Here is a 22,305-nt window from a genome sequence, read left to right on the forward strand (position 1 = left end):
CCAAAGTGAGGCGTGTAAGTGGAGGCGAGCAGGCGATTTGAACTTGCTATAGTGCAAATATCATCCCTGGATTACTGCGCTACCCACAGCGGACGGAGCGTGGAAGCCTCCCGGGTTAGCCTTGGAAGCGGCGCCTGGCACCTAGTTGAGAAAGTATTCCCTGTTTGGGTGAGTTTGTGCCTAAACTGTGGGTAGCGAGGTCTGTCGACCTCATTCAAAATGTGTGTGTGTGTGTGTGTGTGTTCCCGATGTTAAGTGTCCTTGTCTCCTGTGACTGATATCACAACCTGCAAATAATATTCACCTCCCCAGGACCAGCTGTGAGATGAGGGCCGGATCTTTTCCTGGGAGTGCGTATGTTTCTCTCCTGGGCTTTGCATGTACAGTAGACCGTTGGCATCTCGTTTCTCAAGGTTACGTTTCCTAGACAATGGAAAATTAAATAGAAACGTGTTATTGGGAGTTTTTAAACCCCACTATTTTGGGGTGGGGAGGGGGAGATATTTTGCACACCCACAGGTTCCTAGTTTATGGTTGTGCTACTCCCCAATGTTGCTGTGATTAAGGATAAACAGCTCCTATTAAAATAAGAGTTTTCTAAGAGGTTTCAAACATGATGTTATGTCAATGTTTCTCCATAAGAGGAAACATTGAGGAATTCAAAATAAAATGTAATATAAAAATAAATATAAATAAAAAGGCAAAACCTACATCTCAGATAACAGATTTGTATAATGAGTCCATGCACTTATCCATCTCACCATTATGTGTCTGTAGTGACGATGATGGGATAAGCTGCCTAACCAGGATCACCTTACAGTGGGGGATTTGTGGAGACTAATTAGCAGAGAAATCATTATCCTCCTGACAATGATGAATGACCTTAAACTATGAGGTCACATAATAAAGCTATCACAGAGCCCTTACCCCACCTCCTCCCACCCCCTCCGCACAGCACTAGGTACATGGCCGCCGCTGCTTCTCCTCTTGCTCCTCCGTCTTATTACATGAACCACATTCACCCACCGTGCAGCCTCCGAACTAAAGCCCGGTGCGCGGGGGATCACGGGAGATGTAGTTCCGGGGAAGTGAAGCTGGGAGTCAGGGACATGCATAGTAATGTATTGCAATGAAGACCTTACTGCGCATGCGCATTAAAAAGAGTCTCGGTCACCATAGAGATGATAGACGATGCACTCGGCGGCCATGATTACTTTGGGCAGATCCCATTGAGTGTAATGATAACTAAGGGCAGAGGAATGAGGCAACCAAACTGTGCAAAACAATGTGACTGGAATAACATGGGATCTTTGAATGAATATTACAGAGCTTGGATTTAGAATAGAGACAGTAATTGAATAGATGTAAAAGTTTCACAAGTGATGTTGGGATAGTGAGGAACAGCCCAAGTGTTTCTTATGAATGCGAGTTATACATTTGTGTTTTGCTGCCTTTCTCCCTCTATAGATGTTATGGGGAATGTGGCATCTCTGGCAGTCTCTGCACCTGTACATGTATTTGTGTGTTTTGCTCGGTGATCATTTTGCAAATTCAGGATTTTACTCAATGTTTTTCATTACATTATTCAAGGGATTAAACCTAAATGTATCAAGAATGATACGAGACACGAGACACGAGACACGAGATGTCACGGTGCAGCAGGAATCACATCTCTGCAAAGACATCAGCAGCAGCCGGAAGACTCTTTGTTGCATTGCCTGTATTTGCCTTGCTGCTTGTAAGTAGGGCTCTGATTTTTCATATCTGGATGACCAGCGGTGTTCTCATTTGTCCAAACCATTTTATGGCATAGTTCTTTTTATTTAATAAATAGTTTTTATAGTCACTAGGAGTCTCTATGTTATATGTGCAGTGTGTGTATTAGTGTAGACCTGTTTTAACCCTACAGTGTTGCACTATGATCTGTGTCTGTTTGTGTTGTTTCCCCTATATGGCCTGTCAAGCAAGTGTGCTGATCCCCTGAGGAGTACAGGATTATCCAATGAACTTTTGGCGCCAGGTTTTTCTTTGTTTTCACATGCAACCAGGGTTAATACACACGGCTACTCTAGCCAACTCACCTTTTTCCTGCACAAGGTACTTTCAATAGGTTTATATTAACCCATTACTCAATTGCAATCCCATCTATGTGCGTACATCACGTATCATTAAAGACAAGTGAGTAACATTGATGCAAGAACAATTAAAAAAAAAAATATTCAACCAACGTTTACAGATTGCCCTCGAACATGCAAAATCAAGTCATAATATAATTAATGTTGACATGTTAGAAAATAAAATAGCATAATGGTATAGAAAGATTCAATAACCAAAAGGCAGAACACATAATTACAGCATCTGGTCTTCGAAATAAACAGCACAAGTTTTTTGGAGGTACAATTTATCAAATTAATTCCTTTATGAGCAAGAACAATAATCAGAATTTATTTTTGTACCACTAATATACTCTGTGCTATAAACTAAAAATTACAGATCCTGTCCCTTGTCATTTTTTTTTTTAAATCTGAGGAACAGCAATGTCATGTACGGTCCATCTGTGAGCATGTGGCCCATATACTCTCTGTCACGGACCGCACACAAATGAGCATGTGATATGCAACCAGGGTTAATACACACGGCTACTCTAGCCAACTCACCTTTCTCCTGCACAAAGTACTTTCAATATGTTTATATTAACCCATTACTCAATTGCAATCCCATCTATGTGCGTACATCACTGGATAATTTAGGCAAAATATGTAATTATTTACCAGAGTCTCAGGTCCCTGTTTATTATAGAAAAAAAAAATTGTGCACTTAACACACAATCAGTTGTAGCTAAATGTGGCAGGCAATGAAAATACTCTCTACAAAGCGTGCACCAGTTTATTCTGAGCCCCAACACATTACTTATTAAATGTTTTAATACCCCCGTCCATGGTCAGTCCGGAGTCCCTGGGCTCTGTTCCCTGTATGGGAGCTGGCGGCACTCACAAGCCAATCGGATCTGGACTCAATGACCGGTTTGGCAGCGTGCTGCCACATGCCGTCTAAGCTCTGATCTGACAGCAAGGTATTGCGGAACTGCCGACTGTGCTCCGGCTCCTTGGCCCTAGTCATACTGGCAGGTATAGGGTTGTCAGTTTGGTCAGGTTACACCCAGCTTACTTTACTGGTCTCCTCCAGGACATCCAAGGGATGAACTCCAATGTCCGGGGAGTGATGGTTTCATTCTTGGGACCCTGAACAAACATAGTGTCAGAGGTGGCAAGGTCTCAAGTCTGACAGCAGGTCACAGCCACAATGGGAAATAAATTTGGCAAATAGCCAAGGATAGCGTAACACCACGAGCAGGAACAGGGGAAGAGGGTGTGGTAAAAACATAGTTATTGGCAACCAGAGAAACACACTAACATGTTTCGCACCCACAATAGGGCACACTCGACGGACACACTCTACCCCTATTAGTGGCACATAAAATTGCCCTAATCAGTCCCCAACAACATGTTGGTGTTATGGCCTGGGAGGTCTCTGCCATTAAGGATGCTCTGGGCCATGCCCTAATCGATGAAAACACGGGCCACCTGCAGGGACTTAGGGGCACCATCGGAGAGGTGGCAGATGCTCTGGCCCAAACATAGGTTGGACAAGAGTGATGACCGTGCCAGGGTCCAACTGGCTGGCCACCATCATAGTGCTGATTGTATAAGGGCACAAATATTTCAACCGTACAATGATCTGCTCTGGCCCAATGGTGGCTCCTCTTTGTGTTGCAGCACAGGCAGCAATCTTGGCAGCCTTGGAGACTTGGACCTGGGTTGCCTGGGTGATATGGTGGGTTACCTGCTATTGCTCGAGCATGGGAATGTGACTTACCCTGGCGTTTATATGAGGAGCTGGGTTGTGGGTCCCATCGCAGGTGGATCGGTTCAAAGTGCAGTGGGGCTAACCACCCTCAGGTGGCACGCCCTGTTGAAACCAAAGCATTGCCACTTATGGGTAAACTTGGTGGTCGGGTTCTGGAACTAGGGGGCACTGGGCAGCTCCACAAAGATGCATCGGACATTGGGGTTTCTGTGTGCCGAGTAGGTTGGTGGCCAGGAACTGGAACACTCGGTTGGGGTTGTTGCCAGAATAGGAGTCGAGCCGCCATGAACTCATCCGTAATCTTGGCAGTTTGCTGAGCCATTGATGGTTTGCCATCCATAATGCATTCACTCACCTCCGGGAAATGTTTGTGTACAAATTGCTCCTTCACGATTAAGTTAAGGAATACATTGAAGGTACTCACTGAACACACAGTTACTCATCTCTTTGCATGATGGGCTGACCGGGTCACAGAGTCAGTGTGCAAATCCGTGGACCCCTTGTGCATGGGATGAAACTGGGTCCAGTAAGTCTCGGGCGTGATCTCATACTGAGACCAGAGCAGTGCTATTACCACCTGGTAGTCACAAGCATCCTCCCAAACCATTGCTTGATAGGCTTCCATATCTTTCCCACGCAGCTTGGGGAAGAAGCCTGTCACGGGAGACCAGAATTTTTAACACACTTCGCCAACTGGGGTCTGAGGGAGAAGAATCTAGCCTCAACTAGGTGCAGGGGACTGCTTCAGTAGATTTGCCCTGTACAGCTCCTTCTCAGTGCTATTGTCCCAATAGCACTATTTAAAATCCCGCCAGTCGCCTGTCCGATCAGCTTCAAAACTTGTCTGGTACTCTGATCAGCTTCTCCCCTTACGTAGCTCTCGGGCTCCTATACTTTTCATGGAGTAGGAGCAACCAGCCAATCGGAGGACGATGTCTTGTCCGGCTGTACAAATCAGAGGAGGGGGCCGGCTTAGTCACTCTTGACCGCCCCTCGAGTAGGGAGGGTCTAGCGAGTGGGAAATTTGAAATAGCCAATGGAAATTTTGCCTATGGGACTCAGACCCGGCAACGGTTGAACTAGCCAGCCCCATACATCCCGCTGGGTAGGCACCTCAGCCTATCAGGTGAAAAAATTCTTTGCACCAACGAGAACCAGTTTCCCGGACCTGATTACCATCCCTTCCCTGCTCACCATTGTCCTCATACTCACACCGACCCCACCTTCTGTCACAAAGCAGCTTTTCTCCGAAATGCGAGCAAAACAAAAGGTAGTGCTGGCTGCCTTACTAAATGTATGGGGAACATACTACTACAGGGCACAAAAGTGCCTTTTTTTTACCGATACAATCCCTGTTCCCAATTCCTACCGTTTTCCCCCTTCTAGAGATTACACAGTGATTAGCTCTTTTCTGGAAGAGGTTACACACAATACATTATACACAGGCCAAACGAGCCTCACCGAGGTGGCTATTACACACAGTTTTGGGGTATCCAGCCGGGCTTCATCTTTATTATGTGAGGTTGGCTACCCCATACCATCAAATATCCCCCTTTAAGATGAAGGCTCTGGGAAAGCTACCCCATCAGGTGTCTCTAAAAGGCTGAAGAACCTGGAAGTCCGTTTGTCGGGGCTGGGATCGTCGTGCTGGGAATGACTATTGGCGTTGCTGTGCTCATTGCACTTTTTTGTGTTGAATGGTAAAATTAAACTCCTGGAGGTCACACCAACTTCCCATTTTCACCTTACACCCGCTGCAACAAGCTAAGGGGGTTGCGATCAGTGATCACAGTGAAAGGCTTCCCGTAAATATGACCTATAACTTCTTGAGAACCCACACATTGTTGAGACCCTCTTTCTCGATTGTTGCATAGGTGACCTCCCAAGGCAACAGCTTGCAGCTTAGGTAGGTGAACGTATCCTCGCTGCAATCCTCATCTACCTGGCTTAGCACAGCACTGATGCCATAAAATGAAGCATTGGTTTGCACCAAGAATCGCTTGATGTAATCGAGGACCACCAGGATCAGAGCACTGGCTCGAGCATCTTTGAAAGCCTGTAACGCTGCCCACACTCAGGAGACCAGGCAACTAGCACCAACAGCATCTTCTTTGTTAAATCAGTCATGGCTTGAGCCAGGGCACTATACTGGGGCAAAAACATTCTATAGTAGCTGGTGGTACTTATAAAAGTGATTACCTGCTTTATAGTGTGGGGGACCGGCCAGTCCACTATTGACACAACTTTCGTGGGCTCAGGCTTGAGATGTCCCCGGCCTACCCGGTAGCTGAGGTACAATACCCCCGCCATGCCGACTTGGCACTTGGATAGCTTTAGTGTCAGGCCAGCCTCCCTGATCCTATCTAGGACTGCTGCTACATTAACCAGATGAGTGTACCAGTCATTAAAACAAATGGCTAAATCGTCCAGATAAGCCCTAACATAGCCCTTAATCCCTTCCAGCAACCGGTTGACAAGGCGCTAGAACGTGGCCGGCGTTTTCTTCATCACAAATGACATGACCAAAAATTCTTACAAGCCAAGGTTGATGAAAGCCGACCTTTCCTACGCCTGCTGGGTCAATGGAATCTGTACAGATTCATGGTGGCCAGATACCTGGCCCTGATGAGCTCATCTAAGAGCTCATCCATGTGGGACAAAGGATAGGCATTTGCCACGGTCTGAGTATTAAGCTGACGTTATTTTACACAGAACCAAGTGGTCCCACCCTCCTTGGCACCACGAATACCGGTGAAGTCCAAGGACACTGAGCATGATAAATGACCCCTAATGCCATTATCTCCTCAACCTCCCCCTTAATGCTCCACTTTACCTCCGCAGAGATCCATTACGCTTCTTAAGGAGTGGCCAATGATCCCCGGTGTTGACCGGGTGATCGGTTAGATGGGTAATGCCCTGATTATCTGTAAACATGACCTGGTACTGCTCTAGCATCTCTCGCACCAGCTTGGGAACCGCGAGTTGGGGACCCATCTCCACCTGCTCCACTAAGCCTCCCTGCCGGGTTTCTCCCAGGAGATCAGGCAGAGCCTGGCTTGCCGGATCCCCCAGCAGCGGGCTACAAATAACAAACATCTCCGTCCCGCTCTTGTGATACTCCTTTAGCATATTGATATGGTATGTTATGTGCCTACCTGCCTCTGGATCCTGGTTTACCACATAATTACACTCATGCACCCGCTGGTGAACCGTGTACAGGCCCGCCCAGGCGGCAAGTAGCTTGTTCTGCCAAGTGGGCTTCAGAACAAGCATCTGCTGCCCTGGGATTAATTCTCTACTACGGAAACTCCTATCATACCAGCGCTATTGCCTGATCTGAGCTGCCTCAATTTAGCCTGTGCCAACCCCATGTGTTCCTCTATCTGGTCCCTGAGCCCCACCACGTAATGTAGCACCAAAGCATCAGTATCTCCCCCTCCCAGCCCTTATTGTATTGTATTGTATGTCTTTATTTATATAGCGCCATTAATGTACATAGCGCTTCACAGCAGTAATACACGTGGTAATCAAATAAATAACAGATAATATAAATAACAGATCATGGGAATAAGTGCTTTAGACATAAAAGTAACATTTCGAAAGAGGAGTCCCTGCCCTGAGGAGCTTACAGTCTAATTGGTAGGTAGGGAGAACGTACAGAGACAGTAGGAGGGAGTTCTGGTAAGTGCGTCTGCAGGGTGCCAAGCTTTATGTATCATGTGTCCAGTAATATCTACAGTGCTATTCATATGCTTCTTTAACCAAGTGTGTCTTAAGGTGGGTCTTAAAGGTGGATAGAGAGGGTGCTAGTCGGGTACTGAGGGGAAGGGCATTCCAGAGGTGTGGGGCAGTCAGTGAAAAAGGTTTAAGGCGGGAGAGGGCTTTAGATACAAAGGGGGTAGAAAGAAGACATCCTTGAGAAGAACGCAAGAGTCTGGATGGTGCTTAATGAGAAATTAAGGATGAGATGTAAGGAGGGGCAGAAGAATGTAAAGCTTTAAAAGTGAGGAGAAGAATGCAGTGTGAGATGCGGGATTTGATCGGAAGCCAGGAGAGGGATTTCATGAGGGGAGATTCTGAGACAGATCTAGAAAAGAGTAGAGTGATTCTGGCAGCAGCATTTAGGATAGATTGTAGGGGAGACAGGTGAGAGGCAGGAAGGCCGGACAGCAGGAGGTTACAGTAATCAAGACGGGAGAGAATGAGGGCCTGAGTCAGAGTTTTAGCAGTCGAAAAACAGAGGAAAGGGCGTATCTTAGTTATATTGCGGAGGAAAAAGCGACAAGTTTTAGAAATGTTTTGAATGTGAGGGGCGAATGTGAGAGAGGAGTCGAATGTGACCCCTAGGCAGCGTGCTTGGGCTACTGGGTGAATGATTGTAGTTCCAACAGTAATGTGGAAGGAGGTAGTAGGGCCAGGTTTGGGAGGAAGTATGAGGAGCTCTGTTTTAGCCATGTTGAGTTTAAGGTGTCGGAGGGCCATCCAGGATGATATAGCAGAGAGACATTCAGAAACTTTGGTTTGTACAGTAGGTGTAAGGTCAGGTGTTGAAAAGTATATTTGTGTGTCGTCGGCATAGAGGTGATAATTAAACCCAAAAGATGTTATTAGGTCACCTAGAGAGAGTGTGTACAGAGAAAAGAGAAGAGGTCCCAGGACAGAGCCCTGGGGTACCCCCACAGAGAGATCAATAGAGGAGGAGGAGGTGTTAGCAGAAGAGACACTAAAAGTACGATGGGAGAGGTAGGATGAGATCCAGGATAGAGCTTTGTTCCGAATACCTAGAGTATGGAGAATGTAGAGGAGAAGAGGGTGGTCCACTGTGTCAAATGCTGCAGAGAGGTCGAGTAATATGAGCAGAGTGTAATGACCTCTGTCTTTGGCAGCATGGAGGTCGTCAGTTATTTTAGTGAGGGCTGTTTCGGTGGAGTGAGCAGTGCGGAAGCCAGATTGTAGAGGGTCTAGGAGAGAATAGGTGTTGAGAAAATGGAGCAAGCGAGAGAATACAAGACGTTCAAGGAGTTTAGAGGCAAAAGGCAGGAGGGAGACAGGTCGATAGTTAGAAAGACAGGTAGGGTCAAGCTTGCTGTTTTTGAGTTATGGTATGACTGTTGCATGTTTGAAGGAGGATGGAAAGGTTCCAGAGCAGAGGGAGGAGTTAAAAATGTGTGTAAGCGTAGGGATTATAGAAGGAGCTAGAGGTTTTAGGAGATGGGAGGGAATGTGGTCAAGAGGGCAAGTGGTAGAGGGAGAAGAGGAGATCAACAGCGACACATCCTCCTCTGAGACAGTGGAAAAAGACTCAAGGAAGGCAGGAGGAGAGTTAGGAAGAGGTGTAGGATGGGGGGAAGAAACAGAGGGGATGTTCTGCCGTATGGATTCTACCTTTTCCTTAAAATAGTCAGCAAAGTCCTGAGCGGAGATGGAAAAAGGAGAGGCAGCTGAGGGTGGTTTGAGTAGAGTATCAAAGACAGAGAACAGTCGGCATGGGTTAGACTTGTGCATCTTGATTAGTGCAGAAAAGTAGGCTTGTTTAGCTTGCGAGAGGGCAGAGTTGAAAAAGGATAGCATAAATTTGTAGTGAAGGAAGTCTGCGAGAGTGTGAGACTTCCTCCAGAGGCGTTCAGAGGAACGGGTGGAGGAACGCAGCATGCTAGTGTGGGAATTTAGCCAGGGTCTAGGGTTAGAAGGGCGAGGGCGGCAGAGAGAAAGCGGGGCATGTAGATCAAGAGACGAGGACAAGACAGAGTTGTACTTTCTGACCAGGTTGTCAGGGTCTGTAGCAGAGCTGAGAGAGGAGAGGGAGGAGTGTAAAGTGGACTCAAAGTCAGGTAAGTGAATAGAGCGCAGGTTTCTGCAGAACCGGGGGGTAGATGGAGGTGGAGAAAGGGAGAAGCGAGATACAGAGAATGAGATGAGATGATGGTCAGAGAGAGGAAAAGGGGAAATGGAGAAATCAGAGAGAGAGAAGTTTTTAGTGAAAACCAGGTCTAAGTAGTGGCCATCCTTGTGGGTGCTGGCTGCAGTCCACTATTGAAGGCCAAAAGAAGAGGTAAGAGAAAGAAAGCGGGAAGCCCAAGAGAGAGAGGGGTCATCAATGTGGCAATTGAAGTCCCCAAGGAGAAGAACAGGGGAGTCTGAGGAGAGAAAGAAAGAGAGCCAGGATTCAAAGTGAGAGAGAAAGGCAGAAGGGTGATGAGTAGAGGTAGGTGGGCGATAGATGACCGCCACATGAACAGGGAGAGGAGAGAAGATCTGGACAGTGTGAGCCTCAAAGGAATGAAAAGCAAGAGAGGGGGGAATAGGAAGGGTTCGGTAACGGCAGACAGAGGAGAGCAGGAGCCCCACTCCTCCCCCCCTGCCATCAGGGCGCGGAGTGTGGGAGAAGGAAAGGCCACCATAGGAGAGGGCAGCTTCCAGAGCAGAGTCAGACTGAGTGAGCCAGGTCTCAGTTATAGCAAAGAGAAGCAGGGAGTGAGAGAGAAAGAAGTCATGTACAGATAGGAACTTGTAAGAAAGAGAGCGTGCGTTCCAAAGGGCACAGGAGAAAGGGAGAGAGGAGGGAGGGTGGCAGGGGATGGGTATGAGGTTGGAGGGGTTGACACCAGAAGGAGTAGAAGTTGCATGTGGGAGGCGAGGATGAGAGCAAGTTGAAATAAGACAGGGACCAGGATTGGGAGAGATATCCCCAGAAGCAAGGAGGAGAAGCATGGATAGAAAGAGGATGTGTGAAACAGATTGAATGGTCCACGGACATGGCACCCATAGAGGAGCTTGAAGGGGGAACGGATGGTAAACTCCTTTGGCACCTCTAGATACCAAATAGCAGGTGATGTAAGTGAGCTTGTCAGTCTCACCCTTTCAGCTTCCACAAATGCTTGCAACATTGACATTAAGGTCCCATTGAACCGCTCACATAATCCATTCGTTTGGGGATGGTAGGGGGCTGTACAGAGAGATTTGACCTTGCACATTGCCAAGAGACATTGGAGCAGTTCGGACATGCACTGTGCCCCCGGATCAGCCAGGATCTCACTTGGGAAACCTACCCTAGTGAATATCTCAATCAAAGACTCTGCCAATTGACGTACTTCAATCAAGGACAGAGCAACTGGGATCATGTGCGGATCCACTATATTTACAGCTACACGCTGGAAGGACTCACCGATCACCGGTAGCGGTCTCAGGGGAGCCTTTGTGTGGTCACTCGACTTGCCCACTAGGTGGCAGGGATTACAGTTATGGCAGAACACCAATACCTCCTGTCATGACGCCGGTGAGTAGAAAGTCTGTTGTAGCCGGGCTCTAGTATGAGTGACTATCTGATGCCCCTACCAGCAGGATCACATGGGATATCTGCATCAACTGTGCCCTATATTCATGAGTAACAACTATCTGTCGCCTTCATGTCCCTGATCTGACCAGAGCACTCTTGGATTCCTGTTATGAGACACTGTGGTGCCAAAGGAACCGATGGGACACGAAGTATCATGCCCTCCAGTTTGGGGTCCGATCACACAATGTCCATGAACTCCTGGCTCAGTTCTGGTAGGTTCGCCCTGTCAAACAGTCAGGGGAAATGTTGGGACAGGGTTCGGGACAAAGGTCTGGCTTGTGCTGGCTTACCTGCTTGGTGTCCACCGGGACTTCAGCTCTCTTTGGCTCCAAAAGCTGGGGAGAGATAATTGGGGTGGTGTGCGGCAACGCCAAAGGCACTTCCACCTGGGCAACTGCCTGACTTTTGCTCGGGGTGACCGCAGCCACTGGTGCATTCTCCTCAGCGTAGGAGCAAATAAAGTGCCCCAAGTCATTGCCCAGCAGGATGTTGGTGTCCAAGCCGGGTTACACTGTGACATCCCAGACTCCTCTACTAGTGCCCTGATCAAGTAACACCCGGGCAACTTGCAATAACTTGGGGGCTCTGTCCAGCATTCTCACCGGCATCCCCGTGCCTTGGAGAAGTTTCTCTGGGCTGACCATATCAGGTTGCACCAGATTACCGTAACACCGGTGTCCATCAGGCCGGCCACCCGGAGATGGCCTCTGGTAACCGGGCACAAATATTGTTGGCGGACATCATTGGATTCCAGCCCGATGGCTGCGATTCCATGTCCCTCCAGATCCACTTCTGCATCGTTGACTGCTGCTGCTAGGTCTGCTGCTGCACATTCTGCACAGCCTCCACTTGCTATGCTTTTGGGGCCAATCTTACGTAGGGTATTGGTCTCGCTGCTTGTGAGCATTGCCCCATATTGGGGTTACTGGAGCAGGGTGGGTTGGGGCAGTCCACCCGCAGATGGCCTAGCCGATTGCACTGGTAGCACCGGCGCTCATGGACAAATTCTGCAGGCTTTGGCTGCAGCACCTCCGGCACTCCACTTGTTCCATCCCAGCTTAGTGGCCTTGGGAGGGTCAGCTACGTTAGGTGGTGTTGTCGCTGGCACTGGATCGGGGGTCAGGACCCACTTCTCCAACTGTGGCCGCATGGTCACAAATTCATCTGCCATCATGGCTGTCGTCTGGTGCATTCTCGGCTTATGCTCTATGACCCACTCCCGCACCTCTGGTACACATTTGGGCAAAAACTGTTCACGGATGACGATGTCCATCCTGTCTAGGAGCGAGGTGACTCTGCATCTGGCTACCCACCGAGGGCTGTGAAGGTCTAGCCAGGAGTTGAACTCCATGTAGGTGCCCCGCCTCCTTTGTCCAGAGCCCTGAACTGGGCACAATAGAACTCCGGTGAGAGGTGCACTGGACTATGCTCATTATGTGTGGAACTATCGGTCCTGCGGTCTTGAAATCACAAACTACTCAGAAATGAAAGTCCTGCAAGAGATTCAGAACTGGGCCAAGTGATGTCCATTACTATCCACCAGATAAAAAGCCTGTCACAGGAGACCAGAACTTTTACACACATCCCCCGGGATCACACAGTGATTAGCTCTTTTCTGGAAGAAGTTACCACTCAATACATTATAAACAGGCCAAATGAGTCTCACAGAGGCAGCCATTACACACAGTTTTGGGGCAGCGAGCCGAGCTTCCCCTTTATTATGTGAGGCTGTGATAGGATGAGGCGGAGGAGAGGATAGTTGGTGATGGACTGATTATGGTTTGTAAGGTTGGGTTGAACAGTGGTAGTTCATCAAGGGTTAGTGGTAATTTTAGTGGGGATAATTAATGGAGGTGTCAGTTAATAATGGAGCAATCTATGTAGGGTTTTACAGGTTCAGTTAATGGGAGAATCATTTTAATAAGGACAGTCATGTGTTAGTATTTGCGAGAGGAGTTGTAAATTTTGAGAGCACTGGGAAGGGGATAATCAGAATTTGGAAGCATTGTGGATGGGAACAATGAATTCGGAAATCACTGGGGAACAATGGATTATGAACACTTTGAAAGGGAACAATCTGATTAGATAACAAAGGGGAAGGGGCCAATCTCCTCACTACAATAGATTAGGAATAATTGAGGGACACTACATTGCTTAGTACTTGAAACCAAGCACTGGGAATGCCATGGAAGTAGAGGCGGGAAATAATACAGAGTGGGACCACTGGGGAAGGGAGCAACCCACAAACTATTACAACAAGAATTAGGTAAATCTTGATACACTTGAGAAGTGGACAATCAAAACAAGGCACTGAGGGAGGGAACAATGTGTTCTGAGCATTGGGCGAGCAAGAATGAGAACAATATATGAAACAGGTCACGCCGGATAGTAAGGAGGGGAGCATAGTTCTCGTTACATATTGCTTACTAGCAATAGTTGCCACAGCAGACCAGGACTCTTTCACTGGATCACGTGCCAGACAGGACACAGCGATCAAATAAAGAGGTGTTTATTTCAGCAGTAGCCATCAGACACAGCACAGAATCTCCTAACAGAGCTATACTCGCACCAACCAGGGAATACAGGGGGAATCCTAGCAGTCCTAGGTGCCCAGTGCCACAGAAATGGCTTACCCGGAGCAGCTTCCACTCTTGTAGAGGATCAGGAATTCCGGCAGTGCTGAAAACAAGTTGCAAGCAGGCAAGTTTAAATCTTCTGCTTCAGAAAAGCACACTGCCTTGTCTTGGGTGTCTCTGGCATGACTTCAGAGAATACCATTTAGTCCATCTCCATGCCAGTCCAGAAAAGATCTGTGGAATTGATATCTGCCACCCCGTTTCTAGATTCCTGTCTCCATAGCAAATCATGGAGATAGGGTGGTGACCCATCAGAGTGCCTGATGTGTGTGGAAACAATCACAGTTCCCCAGGCCTCAGTACACACCCCTGGGACCAGGCTTAACCTGTATTATTCTGGACCCCGTCCCTCCCACCTACCTGTCCTTTCCTGGGGCTCATCTGGTCACCAGACCCTAGAGCTGCCCCATTTTAATGTGCCATGCAACCCCTTCCATACCCTGTAACTGTAATTCTTTACTCTCGTGTTGTAAACTGTACCAAAGTATACACTGTGTGTGCATATATAAAGCATAGCCAAGGTCTCTGTACATTGGGCTGGGAATCCCACTGAGCAGCCCACATGTCCGGAGAACTGCTATTGCTTGGAGTGGAGGGGGAGGAGAGGGACAGGAACAAAGGGAGAGTGGCTGGGGAAGAGATCGGGCTGACGAGCAAACACCCTAAAAGTGCAGCATTGCGCTGTATCCCGAGATATCGCCGATACTCATGGGAGATATTCCTGATGGCCGGGAAGCCGCTGCCAGGCTCCCACTGACAGGCGCCGCTCCCACTGACAGGCGCTGCTCCCACTGACAGGCGCTGCTCCCACTGACAGGCGCCGCTCCCGCTGACAGGCGCTGCTCCCACTGACAGGCGCTGCTCCCACTGACAGGCGCTGCTCCCACTGACAGGCGCTGCTCCCACTGACAGGCGCTGCTCCCACTGACAGGCGCTGCTCCCACTGACAGGCGCCGCTCCCGCTGACAGGCGCTGCTCCCGCTGACAGGCGCCGCTCCCGCTGACAGGCGCTGCTCCCATAGGGACGTTCATATTTCTCCAAAAGCCCTTTAACTTTCACCCACCCCGCGCCCAGCCATGATTGGCCAATGCAGATGTGACCTCACGTCCTGTCTCCCATGCAGTATCCACACATGATGGTCGCGGCTCCATCTACAGCGATTTCCTATAGCAGCGGGGACTGTATGTAAGGGGAACCCAGCAGCGCTCAGGGTCAGTGTGATCCCAGCGTGCAGGGAACTAAGCGGTGCGCCCCAAGGCTGCGCCAGAGACACCTTCACACGTCGCTGGGAGCTTCATCCAGCGGGAGATGTGAAAACGGTTCCGTGCTGCGGGACAGAGTCTCAGAAAGCAAACAGGTTTGAAAGCTCTGCAGTCTCAAACCCCACAGGAGTGGGAGCAAACCCTGGGGAGCCTTGGAAGTGGCGCCTGGCACCTAGAATCCCCTGTATTCCCTGTTTTGGGGAGTGTAAGGGGTTTGTGAGTTTGTGCTGTGCTGGATACGGCCAGAATAAATTCTCTTTATTGAAACGCTTTGTCCGTTCTGGTGCCTTGATCCCGGGGTTACGTTCTGGTCTCCGTGATAATCTTTGAGATAAAGTGTGACTGAAATAAAAAAAACAAAGGATCATTGAATTAATTGAACAGATTGATTTAGTAACATTGTTCACAAAAGTAAGGAAGACCCCAAGTGTTTCTTATTAATGTGAGTTACACACGTGTGTGTGTTTTGCTGCTTTTATTTTGGTGCTGCTGCGTTTTCCCTGTATAGATTGTGTGGGAAATGTGGCATCATTGGCAGTTTTAGCCCCCACATCAGTACACATATTTGTGCGATTTAAGAAGTGATGCTAGAGTCCTGTTGATTTTCAACTTAATTCACTAATTATATTTAAGGGAATCCGCAAAACGTATTTAACACAAATATCTGGAGGTGAAACCTTTGATTCAGATCATTGTGAAAAATCCAGGTCTCCAGAATCCAGGTCATTTCCAAAACAATACTGCCACCGTGTGGTCTTTGTTTGAATGACAGATAGTAAAGCTTTGGCGCCTTTTTACCTTCTCTGTATAATTGTTCCGAGATCCCCAAACCGAGTGTTTTACACATGAAATGCGGGGTTGTATTTATGATCATAAAACCAAAAAACGTGTTCAATATGTATGAGATTTACAGTTGTGACAAAGAATCATAAAAGTCACAGAAAGTGCTAAAGAAAATCCGATTGCATTTTTTTCTCATCAAAAGCTGATACATGATGCCCAATATATGGGACTATTTAATGGAATATAAAAAGAGTGACTATTTTATGAAACATTTGCATTGGGGATTCTGTTTTAAGAGCAGAAAAGACAGCAAAATAATAATGAATGAATGCTCAAACATTGTCATTGTTTTATGCAAGTCTATAAAAATGTAATTGTTTTCATAGCGGTTAAAATCAATACAGATAAGGCATTTATCAGATACATTTTCTTTTGCAGATTGTACTAATGTGTAATGTAAAAAAATGTGTATATGGATCGAGCAATTAAAATCACGTATTTAAATCTATGTCAAGTGCAGACACTTCTAATTCAGAGAAGTTATATCAAAAAGTGAAACCAATATTTGTAGTTTGCTTTATGAATGAGCAGTTAATAGCATGAAGGGAGTATAGCAAAGTTTATATAACTCACGAGTGTACTTGTCAATTCATAGAAAAGAATCGTACATAAAGCGCTGTAACAAAATGCGGTCACATACTGGTGGTTTTGTAGTGAATTGTATTTCTCTAACCAGTTTCCAATATGAAATATTGAGTCCCGTCAGAGACAGCAACATGAAAACGGGTAAGAATAAGATGGCGGTGTAACCAGAGCTCTATACAGGAGAATGTGGGTGGCCCTTAAAAGAGCCATTGGGTTAAATGAATGTGAATTCCGTATTCTCAGTTGGTAAGAAGTGTCACCGTTTAGCCTCCGAATCCATAGAGAGTGCGGCCCTGGCGCTTGAGAGCATACACCACGTCCATAGCGGTGACTGTCTTCCTCTTAGCGTGCTCGGTGTAGGTGACCGCGTCCCGGATCACATTCTCCAGGAAAACCTTAAGCACCCCACGGGTCTCTTCATAGATGAGACCGGAGATGCGCTTCACTCCTCCTCTGCGAGCCAGGCGGCGGATAGCAGGCTTGGTTATGCCTTGGATGTTGTCACGAAGAACCTTCCTGTGCCTCTTGGCACCTCCTTTCCCGAGCCCTTTTCCTCCTTTGCCGCGACCAGTCATTCTGCAAAACGTTAAAACAAGAAGCGAATGAGGTAATTGCGGTAAAGCTGCTGCTTATATGCAGTATGAGCGGACCTGAGTGAAAACCACAGACACCCCATGAGGGGAGAAAGTGAATTGCACTGGAAGACGTTCCTTGATTTTGATTGGCTGAAAAAGTCTTTCGTCTGATTGGCTCAGTGAAAGCCGTTACTGTTTATAAAAAAAGGCCGCGTGGTAATGGGATTGGTTGGAAGTTTATCTCATTAAAACTGTGATCACATTTGCTTTGCCTAGTATTGCCCAACTCACACGAACACATTTGTGTGCCATCTATTTCATGTATTTAATTATATTGTGTCTGCATCTATATATCTGTAAATGTAATTCATTTGTAATATTTAGATGTGTATGATCAACTACATTCATCAGTATTTTTTTTATATAAATACCCCTGTTTTATAAATTTGCTTTTATTTCTAATTTACCCTGCATGAGGTGACACGTGGAAGAAATGCAGACCGGGGAAACAAGTTCAGCAAACACAAATCCTCCAGTAGAAATGTCTGAAGTTGACAGTTACTCCACAGGGTGGCAGTGCTGCTTCGAAATTGAAGTCACGTGGGAATGAAGTTACATGAAATCACAGGCACTATAAGCACGGCCTAAGGGCTGTTAAATAGTGTGTGCAGCCGTGCACAAATGTATTACATTTGTGCACACACACAGATACACACACACACACGCATACATACATACCCACAACACACATATACATACACATGCATACCCACAACACACATATACATACACATGCATACATATATACACACATACACACACACACACACACATATATACATACACATGCATACATATATGCACACACACACACACACACACACATACATACATACATACATATATACACACATACACACATATACATACATTCAGCGCCGGTAGCAGCGTAAAAGATTATTTTTCCCGTTTTCGCCGCTGTCTGTCGGCTCCCCGCTCCCTGGCGTGCGCGCGCGGCCCTTGTATAGAAGGGCTGACTCACCTAAGCCATCTATAACTGCCGTGCGCGCGCACCCCCACCACTATAGAACGGCCCTAAGGCTGAGGACCTGCTGCGGACGGCCGCGCGCGCGGACCACAAGCCCCTTACCTCCTGCCCATCTGTCCCCGCTGCCTATATATGTGAATAGGGTGACCAGATTTTGAAAATGAAAAACCGGGACACAATTTTTTTTTTTTACATTAACAGTTTATTTATCGTATTACACTTATACTTTACTACCATTAGTCCTAGTTACGTGAGTGTGTGTCGGATGGCCTCACTAATCGAACGAAAAAAAAAGCCAGATGTGAATGACTTCTGTACCCCTTAACCAGTGTCAGGATGCCCCCTCTTCACAATTTCTAAAGCAGCAATCCCGGCTGGGATCTTACCTGATCCACAGTCCCTCAAGGTACTATACTGGAGGGGAGGTGTTCCCTACCTGTCTTCCGATGTCTCCCGCGTGAAACTTGAGTCAGATCTGGAAGAAAGCAGGGTAGGTTACTTCGGTGTAGGTATACGGCAGTTAAGATGAGGGAGAGACAGAGAGGGAGAGACAGAAAGGGTGAGACAGAGAGGGAGAGACAGAGAGGGAGAGACAGAGAGGGACAGAGACAGGGAGGGACAGAGACAGGGAGGGACAGAGACAGGGAGGGACAGAGACAGGGAGGGACAGAGACAGAGACAGGGAGAGGCAGAGACAGAGACAGGGAGGGGCAGAAACAGAGACAGGGAAGGACAGAGACAGAGACAGGGAGGGACAGAGACAGAGACAGAGACAGAGAGAGAGGGGGGAGATAGAGAGGGGGAGAGAGACAGGGAGACAGGGGAGAGAGACAGGGAGAGAGAGACAGGGGGAGAGAGACAGGCAGAGAGGGAGAGAGACGGGGGAGAGGGACAGAAACAGGGGGAGAGGGAGAGAGACAGGGGGAGAGCGAGAGAGACACGGGGAGAGCGAGAGAGACAGGGGGAGAGCGAGAGAGACAGGGGGAGAGCGAGAGAGACAGGGGGAGAGCGAGAGAGACAGGGGGAGAGCGAGAGAGACAGGGGGAGAGGGAGAGAGACAGGGGGAGAGGGAGAGAGACAGGGAGATAGGGAGGGTGAGAGGGAAAGTTATGTTTCGCCGCGACGGCGCGGGATTCCGGGCATTTAATTGGTTCAAGGACCGTCACGTGACACGACGGCCCTTGAAAAATCAAATTTGCCGGCTTCAAGTTTCCACTATAAGCGCACGCGGCGGCGGCGGCAAAGCTTTTGTGTTGTGAGATGTTGTGTCGCTGTTGTAGGCACTATAAGCACGGCCTAGAGGCTGTTATATAGTGTGTGCAGCCGTGCACAAATGTATTACATTTGTGCACACACACAAATACACACACAAATACACACACACACACACACACACGCATACATATATACACACAAATACACACACAAATACACACACACACACACACACACACACGCATACATATATACACACAAATACACACACAAATACACACACACACACACACACACACACACACACACACACACACACACACACACATACACACATATACATACATTCAGCGCCAGTAGCAGCGTAAAAAGATTATTTTCCTTCGCCGCTGTCTGTCGGCTCCCCGCACACTGGTGTGCGTGCGCACCCCCACCACTATAGAACGGCCCTAAGGCTGAGGACCCGCTGCGGACGGCCGCGTGAGCGGACCACCAGCCCCTTACCTCCTGACCATCTGTCCCCGCTGCCTCTTTCCGGCGAGGCTCACTACACGCTGTGACGCGTCAGCCGCCTGGGGAAGCAAGAGAATTGCGATCCCGAGCGGTGACGCGTCACGTGGTGCGCTGGTGAGTCTATCTATAACTGCCGTACGCGCGCACCCCAACCACTATAGAACGGCCCTAAGGCTGAGGACCCGCTGCGGACGGCCACGCGAGCGGACCACCAGCCCCTTACCTCCTGCCCATCTGTCCCCGCTGCCTCCTTCCGGCGAGGCTCACTACACGCATGTGTATGCGTGTGTATGTGTGTGTGTGTGTGTGTGTGTGTGTGTGTGTATGTATGTGTGTATATATGTGTGTATAAATGTGTATATATGTGTATATATGTGTATATATGTGTATATATGTGTATATATTTGTATATATGTGTATATATAAATATGGTGTGTGTGTGTGTGTGGGGACGGACCGACTGGGGAGGGGTAAGGGGGATGGGGAGGAGGTGGAGGGGGAGGAGGGTCAGCACGGAGAGCCCTCCGCTCAAACCACACCCCCCCCTCCCGCTCAAGCTCCCGCTCCCTACAGCCCGCAGGTTCAATTGCCTCTCAGCGCGCAGTTGCACGCATTTATCCCTAACCACTTTGCTGTATGGTGTGTGTGTTGTGTTGTGTTTTGAACCCTTGTAGAGGTGTAATGGGTAAACAAAATGTATATAATTACTCACTGATAAAATATAGAATACATTTTTAATAGGGATAGATTTTAATAAAATGACTTGTACTTTATAAAACATTAATGTAAATTAATCTGTGCGATCATATCTGTGTTAAATAAATGTTACGCTGTGCTCACCACGGACAAGGAGGGACCCCGAAACTGAGGTGAGATGGGTAACAAACTGCACCCACAGCTACGGGGACATGCATGGAAAGTGGAAAATAGGCATCTGGAACCGTCTTGGAGTATAAGATAAAGTAAGATACTCGCCAGACGAGAATGGAGGTTCCAGAAGATAGGTGGTACCGAGAGCCTGGGGTCCAGAGCCGGGAGGTAGGTCGGAATCCGCAAACCGAGGTGAAGGGGTCGGGGAGTCCAGGAGGTCAGGATACAAACCAAGGGTAGAAGACCAGAGCGGATCCACAGCCAGGCCGGTTCAGTACGCAAGGGATCACTAAGGAGACAAAGAGACAGGAACTGAGGCAGGCACGACCGTGGTTAACACAGGTCATACAAAGCTATACTCAGCCAAAGAATGAATGGCTGAGCAAGGTATAAGTAGGTGGAAGGACCAATAGGGAGAGGGGGTGTAACGAGGGAGCGGTCCCAGGAAAGATAGGGATTGGTAGGGAGAAACTCACCACAGCTGTGCTAGATGTGCAGCTTGTGAGCGGTGCACACACATCAGGCATGTGCGCCGCGCGGGAGAGGCGTGCGCGGCCTCAGCTGGGGGCGGGAACTCCCCCTGAGGGAGGACATAAAAGTCCTCTGCCGTGCGCGCGTATGCGCGAGATCAGAAGCCGCCGCGGGAAGCGGAGGAGAAGGGAGATCCCACCCGCGGTGGCGAGAAGGCAGAGCTGGAGTGGGGGTGAGAAAAGTCACGGGGGGAGCCCCTTTATAGAGAGGTGTTCCCGCGGACCTTAAAGTACCCCCCCCTTGAGAAGCGGCCTTAGGACGACTCCAATATGGCTTTTGGGGAAATTTGGAGTTAAAGAGTCTCAGCAGTCTGGGGGCATGTATTTGATGGTAGGGTACCCAAGATCTTTCCTCTGGGCCAAAGCCCTTCCAGCGAAGCAGGTATTGTACCGAACCCCTTGTCCTCCTGGAATCCACAATAGACTGGATTTCGAACTCTTCCTGCCCCTGAACTATGACTGGTCTAGGGTCAATTGGTGTCTGTCTCTGAAGCCAAGTGAAGGGAACACCGGTCTAACTGGTAGTCGCACAGTCCCCTACATCAGCGCTGATCTTGGTTATATCAGCACTGATGTGTTCGAGGACTTGCCTGTCTTGCCTGTCTCAGAAGTGATTAAACCATTGGCCCCTCTACCAGTTAGACCAGTGTTCCCTTCACTTGGCTTCAGAGACAGACCAGCTGTTTATTGAGAGGGTGGGGGTGGTGCGTCTATGGGTTTTACTGTTCAACCACAGCATTAACCACCTCTATACCCCACTCAGTCACAAGCTGAGTATTTTGGCAATTCTATTTTGCCTTAACCCACTATATGCTGAGCAGTACCACAGGGGGTCACAGCTAACAACATCATTACTCACAGAGTAGTGTGAACCCTCCTGTACTACTGCAGACACTGTGGAGGTAGCCTCCATGCCATCATTTACCCTCTGTGTGCAACACTTTACTACGCTCACTTAAGGGTAAACTGTCCATATGTGCTAAGTGTCTGCATTTTGCTCTCACTATAACGTATACTGGGCGGC

The 22,305-nt window shown here is 48.2% G+C and overlaps 1 protein-coding gene across 1 annotated transcript; it reads right to left on the reverse strand.

The window, feature by feature from the left end:
- Positions 1–16,793: 16,793 nt before the first annotated feature.
- Positions 16,794–17,105, reverse strand: LOC142473415 (histone H4). The gene has a single exon (XM_075580661.1). The coding sequence runs from the start codon at positions 17,103–17,105 to the stop codon at positions 16,794–16,796; it is 312 nt and encodes a 103-aa protein (XP_075436776.1).
- Positions 17,106–22,305: the final 5,200 nt, after the last annotated feature.

Source organism: Ascaphus truei (genome assembly GCF_040206685.1).
Source record: "Ascaphus truei isolate aAscTru1 chromosome 12 unlocalized genomic scaffold, aAscTru1.hap1 SUPER_12_unloc_1, whole genome shotgun sequence".
Taxonomy (NCBI): domain Eukaryota; kingdom Metazoa; phylum Chordata; class Amphibia; order Anura; family Ascaphidae; genus Ascaphus; species Ascaphus truei.

Bases quoted from the DNA above. Each gene is read 5' to 3' on its own strand.
- LOC142473415 (XM_075580661.1), bottom strand. From the start codon at position 17,105: ATGACTGGTCGCGGCAAAGGAGGAAAAGGGCTCGGGAAAGGAGGTGCC.